This window comes from Colobus angolensis, unplaced genomic scaffold (assembly GCF_000951035.1).
Source record: "Colobus angolensis palliatus isolate OR3802 unplaced genomic scaffold, Cang.pa_1.0 Scaffold37, whole genome shotgun sequence".
In the NCBI taxonomy this organism is placed as follows: Eukaryota; Metazoa; Chordata; class Mammalia; order Primates; family Cercopithecidae; genus Colobus; species Colobus angolensis.
In genome coordinates, this window is record NW_012117043.1 from 4,880,073 (window position 1) to 4,887,567 (window position 7,495).

Here is a 7,495-nt window from a genome sequence, read left to right on the forward strand (position 1 = left end):
CCTTTTCAAAAACAACTGCTGTGTCAGTCTGGAGTTCCCTGTCCTATTTCATGTTTTCTAATTAGTACAATAAATAGTCTTCAAAATAGAAGATAAAATGCTGCTACAGGAAGTAACAATTGTTTTTCAACACCATAGCATTTGTCTGGAAAATCATTGTGTTATAATACTGGCAGTATCTTACTTTGTTTTGCAAGAGACATTTAAGCTATTTGCAGATCAGAATAGAAGAGTGGGCATTTGTCCTTTAACATCACGTGATTTTCAAAGGTGAAAAAAATTTGCTAACGTATGATTCAAAGAAAAATGGTATCAAAGTATGGACGAAACTATAGTATTCCCTTTTATAGCCTTGCTTAGTTAAGAATGTTCACTGAGTGAATAAATTAGGTTTAAAAATTAAAACAATAATTTAGATCATTTTCCCACAAAGTCTTAGCAAGGATTTGATGGGGAAGGAAGTACTTGAACCATAGCAGTTTTATCTGTAAACACTGAACTTGGCCATGCATCATTTTCATCTGCCCACTGGATGTTGCACTTCTCACTGGCACAGTGTTCAACAGTGGAGTGTGGGGTTGTCATGAAAATGCAGTATTGACACTATACCACTATAAATGTGGTCAAAATTAGACTCAGTGTTGACATTGACATTGTTGCCATCGTCCTTGGAAAAGGTGTTACTTTCAAGGAGCCTCCTAAATGCAACAGTAACTTTAATCATAATAATTCAAGGACAATGGATGGCACTTCTAGGTAAAGAAAAGGTATATACATAAGAGTTTCTACCCATCCTCTTTAGTACAGACCTAAATGGGATTGGTAGCCCCAGTGTGTGTCGCTGTAATGTTGCCTAACCTCATATCCCTCAAAAGTACATATCTAGAAATTGAACAAAGGAAACCTTTAAATTGGGGACTGAGTCCCTTTGAAACTCACAGTGAATGTACAAGGAGTTTGTAATGACTTCAGTTGGTGACCTGAAGTCTGTTTCCCTAACCAGTACTACACTCTTGTTTGGATTTATTTTACTATTTCCTATTCTAACAAAACTTGTTTAGCAGGCAAACAGATTGATGCAGACCATGTTAAATTGAAAAAGTGATACTGCCACTCTTTAAGGATTGAGTGTAGAACTTTCACCACCACTAAATTACACAATGAATAAAAATACAAAACACATAATTCACAGACTATACCTCAGCATTAACAGTTTATATATATTATATAGATACTTTTATATCTGTCTAATATTTTTACAATCACCAGATACACCATCATTAAATACAAGTTACAGAAATATGTAGATACCATTAGTTAGAGGGTTACTTATTGCTTACGTCAGCAAGCAGCAAATAAGGGCACAGGATTTAAACTGAAGGGAACTACTTCCTATCACCAGTGGCGTTAAGATACAACACTGCATTTCACAAAGCACTGCTTTTTATCTAGTTTGTAGAACCAAGAGCAGCATATATCAGACCAATAACCACTATTTTAGTATGTATTATAGAATTTTAAAGGATTTACCTTACAAATGGTACCTAACTACTCTATAAATATGCATGTTGTGAACAAATGAATAGTTGCTATTTTTTACAATATTGGTTTATAACGACCACACTAGAACTACTTTGCTTTATTTTCTAGAGAGCTAATGGCATGAGAAATGAGTTAACACTGCTGTGTAGTCGGACCTACAAAATCCACACCCTTAAAGATGGGTCTGTGTTTGTCCCAGTTTTACCCAGCCATTTTCTTCCCCACTGAGAAAGCCTAGCGTGTGAAACTTTTTCCCTTTACCTTCTTTATTCTGATCAAAAGCATTACCAATAGACAACAACAGAAATTTTAAAAAGCTTTTTTTTTTACTTCACTAAGCACTTTGGACTATAATGTAGCACTTTGGACTATAATGTGTACCAATAGTCTGCTGCCTCTGTTTTCTTGTTTTCTTAGATAATTTGATTTGAAACTGACACTGCACCTGATGGGTTAACAAGATCTAGGCTTCAGAAAGTGACAGCTATGAGTGAGGACCATGTGTGGGGCAAAGCCTCAGAATGATGAAGGTTCCAGTGCTATAGTTGGGGCCATGTTGACTCCTTTTCAACCATTTGTCACAGACTTGAGAAGAAGAAATGACTTCAAAATCAAGAGAAAACAAATACTGAAAGTCTCTACTTACATCCAAATTTTTAAAAATAAAATCTGTAGATTAACAATGTGATCATTGCTAAAGTGAAGCTGTTTTTGTCTATGTGATACAGCTCTACTGGTACCCAAAATATGCCAGTCATCTATGTCTTTAAAATTCAGGGATTTTCTGTTATGGGCCTGGGGAGCATGTACTATCCTATAAACACATGACTAGGTGGGGGACACTTCTTAGTGAGAGCACTCAGCCTTGTGAGTGAGCACTCCAGAGGTGCCACCCGTGGGCATTGGCCGGGCTGGTCTGCAGTTGACTAGGGCAGGGTAACACCAAGACATTCGTGACTCTCAGAGGATCAGAGGCTGCTTCACTGAATGAATGAATCTGATAGTTTATTTGTAGTCTTTAGTTGACAACATGCTTCTGGCTTGAAACTGCAGAAATAGCAAAAAGACAGTTTCAAAATATCAAATACAATATTGAAATGAGAAGCACGTGTCCTCTCTCTGCGGTCTGAAGCTACGTGTAAGCAGGACAATGATGTGTCTTCCAGTTACAACTAAACAGACCTGGCTGTCAGTCATCTGCATTCTCAGTGGCTTCTGGGCTCACTTCAGGCAATACTTTCAGCCTCCTTCATGCTGATTACTTCACTCCCTTGGGGGAAATAATTTTAGAGAAAAGTAGCATTTTTCATTCTCTAAAATCACTTTTTATTTTATAGTGGTACATGCCTTTGCTGTCTGAACTAAAAAAAAGACAAAATACAGAAATGCTTTTGATTTTCTTTGTAAATGGCATTTTGACTCTATAGTGTATTTGTACCTGACATCATCTCCGTTAAATCAGTTTTATTCCTGAGATGAGGGTACAGTGGAAAACACATTAGCATCATAGATTAAAACCAGTTGACAGTGGTCTCCTAAAATGCTAAATAATAAAAATTCCACCAAAAGCACCATAACAGGTTATGAAACTCCCAAATAACTACAGCCCTAGGAAATATTTTTTAATTAAAAAAAGTTCATAGTCTTTTATGTTACAGGAAAAAAATCCATAAATCTTTCAGACTATAAACCGCCTCACAAGTCTGAGAATATGACACTTTTACACTGATTTACCACTTTCATTATTGTCAGTTAAAATCCATATGGCTTTTAGTCTTTCACCTACCCAAAAAGGTTAGGGGGCAGGGGGTTCCTTCCTAGTGCCCAGGATTTTGAGGGACATTTCCCAACCAAATTTAATTTAGCATTAAATTTTCCATAGACATATTAGGCACATCAGACCAGATTTCAACCACATTGAGATTTCAACACTGTATATCCTGACTGAAATAACTAACTCGAAAGCCTCCACTAGTGACATGAAGGGATGGTGGGAAGGGGGTTTTATATAGGTGTCGAGACACATCACAGGGATCAGTGTGTAATTTTGCAAGTGAAACTGCCAATACTTTTTTTTAGATTGAAAACACTGTACTTTGAGTTTCCTAGAGATCTATTTACATTGAAGAATTGAGCCATCCATGGATTCATAATGAAGCACATATGTTTTAGAAATGTCTACCTTGTTTCTACTCTGATAGTGGTGTTTTTATTGGGGGAGACCTAGCTAACCTACTTGAAAGAAAAATTATTCCATTTTATAGCTCCAAGGAAGATCTGGGCATGGAATATCATGAGTCTTTCTGAGCTTCCTCATGTTTTCACTGTACCCTTTCCAACTATTTTGCCTCCATGGCAGAGAACTTCTTATCCTATTTCTCTTCCCACTTCCAGTAAGTGAGGACAGGCTAGTGCCTATTTTGTGGGACGGCTCTTGAGCAGAGAGAAATGAATAAAACTTTGGATTAAACCTGAATCTGTGCCACTTCTTTGAGTAGTGGTGGCGTAAATGAGACAATCTAGAAACTCTCTTTCCCGGGAATTTGAACTGTTCATTTTCCAACCCTGAACAGACAAGAGACAAGCTCTCCATTCTGTATATCTGCTCCCCTGTTGAACCCAAATTGAAAGCAGCGGGAAACTCTCCAGCACCACTCCATTCAGGCAATGATGACTGAACTGATTTTTTCTCCATCATTAACTCATTAATAAGATTGGCTTTCTTTGGTGCACCAGGACCAAACATTTCAACTGGTGGCAAAAACTGGGCACTGTGAGGTTTGCTTGCTTCTATTTGTGTGAGATCTAGGTAGCCTGGGTCTTCCAGCACGTTGATTTGGGACCCTGGGCTCAGACTAGTTCTATCAGTGAATGAATCCACACGCCCATCATAGCCTAGATCGGCTGGTGCTGAGCACTGGTGCTGAGGCCAAGGGCGTTTGCACTCTCCATGATTCTCCTTATCATCCCCACCATCTTCTTGCCCTCCTTGAAAAGAGTTCTCTGTCCAATCTGATTCCTCACTAACATTTACAGCTTTGTTCATGTCCCTCAGGAATACCACAATAACCGTGATGTTATCACTTGACCCAGCATCACGAGCTGATGCCACTAACTTGTGGGCAACCATGCTGCTGTCTCCGTTATTCTCTTTCAGGTGGTCGGACACAACTTTCACTGCCTCATCAGGGTTCACGGTGTCATAGAAGCCATCACAGGCCAGAATGAGGTAGTCTTCGGTCCCATCCAGAACAGTGGAGGCAGAATCTGCGTCCCCACAGATATATGGCTTATGTTCAGCATCTCCTGTGGGAAGCAGAGTGTAGGGGCATCATTAGCCTTTGTTTTACCTTGCATGCTAAGAACGTTTATGACCAATGCCATGACTCTGATCACAACTTACTGGATTGTGAACTGAATTGACTGGAAAGAATTTATAAAATAGTTTTTGACAAGATACTTAAATTATCTGGTAATCAGATCTGCTTACTCCTTACTCCCAGTTAAATAATTGCTAAGTTACTGGGCATAAGTCCTTACCTAGCTTAGACTCCGAATCTGCACCTCTGGCTATGATTTAGGCTTAGCTGAGTGTAACAACAATGTCAGATCTAAGTTTGTTGCTGTACTGAAAAATTCAGTACACTATGTAGGAAAACATGGTGAATTTAGTAGATATGTTCTTTTGCAGGTGGTTTTGATTTAGTTGAAATTTGAAAACAAGTTCAGATTGAAAGAAACAAACCAAAGCTCTGATCATTCTCTTCATTAAATCATTTTTGTTCTATTCTTGTTTAGAAATCAATAAATAGCTTCATGCTGCGAGCACAAAGGAAGGTTTGAGTTACACGAGATTATATAAATCAAGTCTTAACTCCCTTAAGCCAGGAAGAGTTATGTGGCTGACCCAAGGCCTCACACATGGGAGCTGAATGCAGTTTTCTTGATTCCCAACCCACTTGGCTTTCTATTTTTTAATGGTGCTTTTACCTGTAACTTCTAAAGAACAGACAAAATGTATGGCCATTTTTCTCTCATATTTAGAGATTGCCATATTCTTCATATGGCTCTGATCATCACCCCACTTCTGTCTTTATTGTTATTGTGCATTTCCCCACTTACTAACAACTGTGAGAATTCAAGGTCTTTCTGGGCCTTTCTGTCTTCCTTTTCTTGCTTAGCTCGTCCTGTCACAGAATGACATCTGAGCTGGTCCTGAAGGGTAAGTTAGTTATCACCAGGCAGAGAAGTTGTCTCAGTTGAGGGAACAGGATAAGCAAAGGCAGAGGTAACTGTTAGGGAGTAATGTGCAGCTGGAGAGTAGGGTGCTTGGGGTAGGAGCGAGACTGCAGACCTTGGGCCCACACTAAACTAAGTTTCTATCACCAGACTACTGAGATAATTGGTCATTTAGGATTTTCAGATCCAGAGCACTTCCAAATCCATTCATTGTTTACATTGATTACATTCCTTTAGGTGCTTTGTGAGAGCACAGCCAAAGGGTCCTTAGCCTATGAGGTAACTAGCTTATGACTACAACAAGGGACTCTCATTCACTTTTTTTTTTTTTTTTTTTTGAGGCAGGGTCTTATGCTGTCACCCAGGCTGGAGTGCAGTGGCGTGATCAGGGCTCACTCTGCAGCCTCAATCTCCCAGGCTCAGGTGATCCACCTACTTCAGCCTCCCAAGTAGCTGGGACTACAGGCGCACACCACCACGCCCAGCTAATTTTTCTATTTTTTTTTTTTTTTTGTAGAGATAGGATCATGCTATCTTGCCCAGGCTGGTCTTGAACTCCTGGCCTCAAATGATCCACCTGCCCACCTTGGCCTCCCAAAGTGCTGGAATTATGGGCATGAGCCACCACACTCGGCTCTCATTCACTTCTTTTTTTTTTTTTTTTTTCGAGACAGTCTTGCTCTGTTGCCCAGGCTGGAGTGCAGTGGCACAATCTTGGCTCACTGCAGCCTCTGCCTCCCAGGTTCCAGCAGTTCTCCTGCCTCAGCCTCCTGGGTAGCTGGGATTATAGGCGTACACCACCACACCTGGCTAATTTTTGTATTTTTAGTAGAGACGGAGTTTCGCCATATTGGCCAGGCTGGTCTCGAACTCCTGATCTCAGTTGATCTGCCTGCGTTGGCCTCCCAAAGTGCTGGGATTACAGGCGTGAGTCACCGCATCTGGCCTCTCATTCACTTCTTTACAAAAAAATAAAAACAAAACAACACAGGGTACTGAGCAATAATTCCTAGAGTAGGGTATCATAAATCATCATTACATAGTATTATAAAAACAAGAACTAAACTCCAGATATTTACAAAGGGCTTTACTGTACAGCAGTGGCATACTGCTTAGTGGTTAAGGACACCAGCACTGCCTCGGTCAGACTGCCGTGGTCCAAATCCTAGCTCTTCTATTTGTCACCTACACAACTCTCATCAATTACTATCCTTTCCATTGCACTAAAACCAAACTTTTTGACTCAGGGAAGATTAAAATGAAGATAAACTCACTTGAGTGATCTGACTATATATTCATTATTTCTAGTATCTGGTATGGGTTCTCTGACCCAAGAAAGTTGGCCAGGCGCAGTGGCTCACGCCTGTAATCCCAGCACTTTGGGAGGCCAAGGCGGGAGGATACTTGAGGTCAGGAGTCCGAAGCCAGTCTGACCATCATGGTGAAACCTTGTCTCTACTAAAAATACAAAAATTAGCCAGGCCTGGTGGCGTGCATGTGAAGTCCCAGCTACTCAAGAGGCTGAGGCAGGAGAATCGTTTGAACTCAGGAGGCAGAGGTTGCAGTGAGCCCAGATTGCGCCATTGCACTCCAGCCTGGACGACAGAGGGAGACTGTCTCAAATTAAAAAAAAGTTTCGGCCGGGCGCGGTGGCTCAAGCCTGTAATCCCAGCACTTTGGGAGGCCGAGACGGGCGGATCGCGAGGTCAGGAGA

General features: G+C 40.6%; 1 protein-coding gene across 1 annotated transcript in view; it reads right to left on the reverse strand.

Moving 5' to 3' along the window:
• Window positions 1–3,584: 3,584 nt before the first annotated feature.
• The window catches only part of PPM1E (protein phosphatase, Mg2+/Mn2+ dependent, 1E), a 28,061-nt gene continuing 24,150 nt past the window's right edge, over window positions 3,585–7,495 (reverse strand). The window contains exon 6 of the mRNA XM_011953775.1: window positions 3,585–4,848. Coding sequence (XP_011809165.1) covers window positions 3,791–4,848 — 1,058 coding nt within the window. The 3' untranslated portion in view covers window positions 3,585–3,790. The remainder of the gene's footprint in view (window positions 4,849–7,495) is intronic.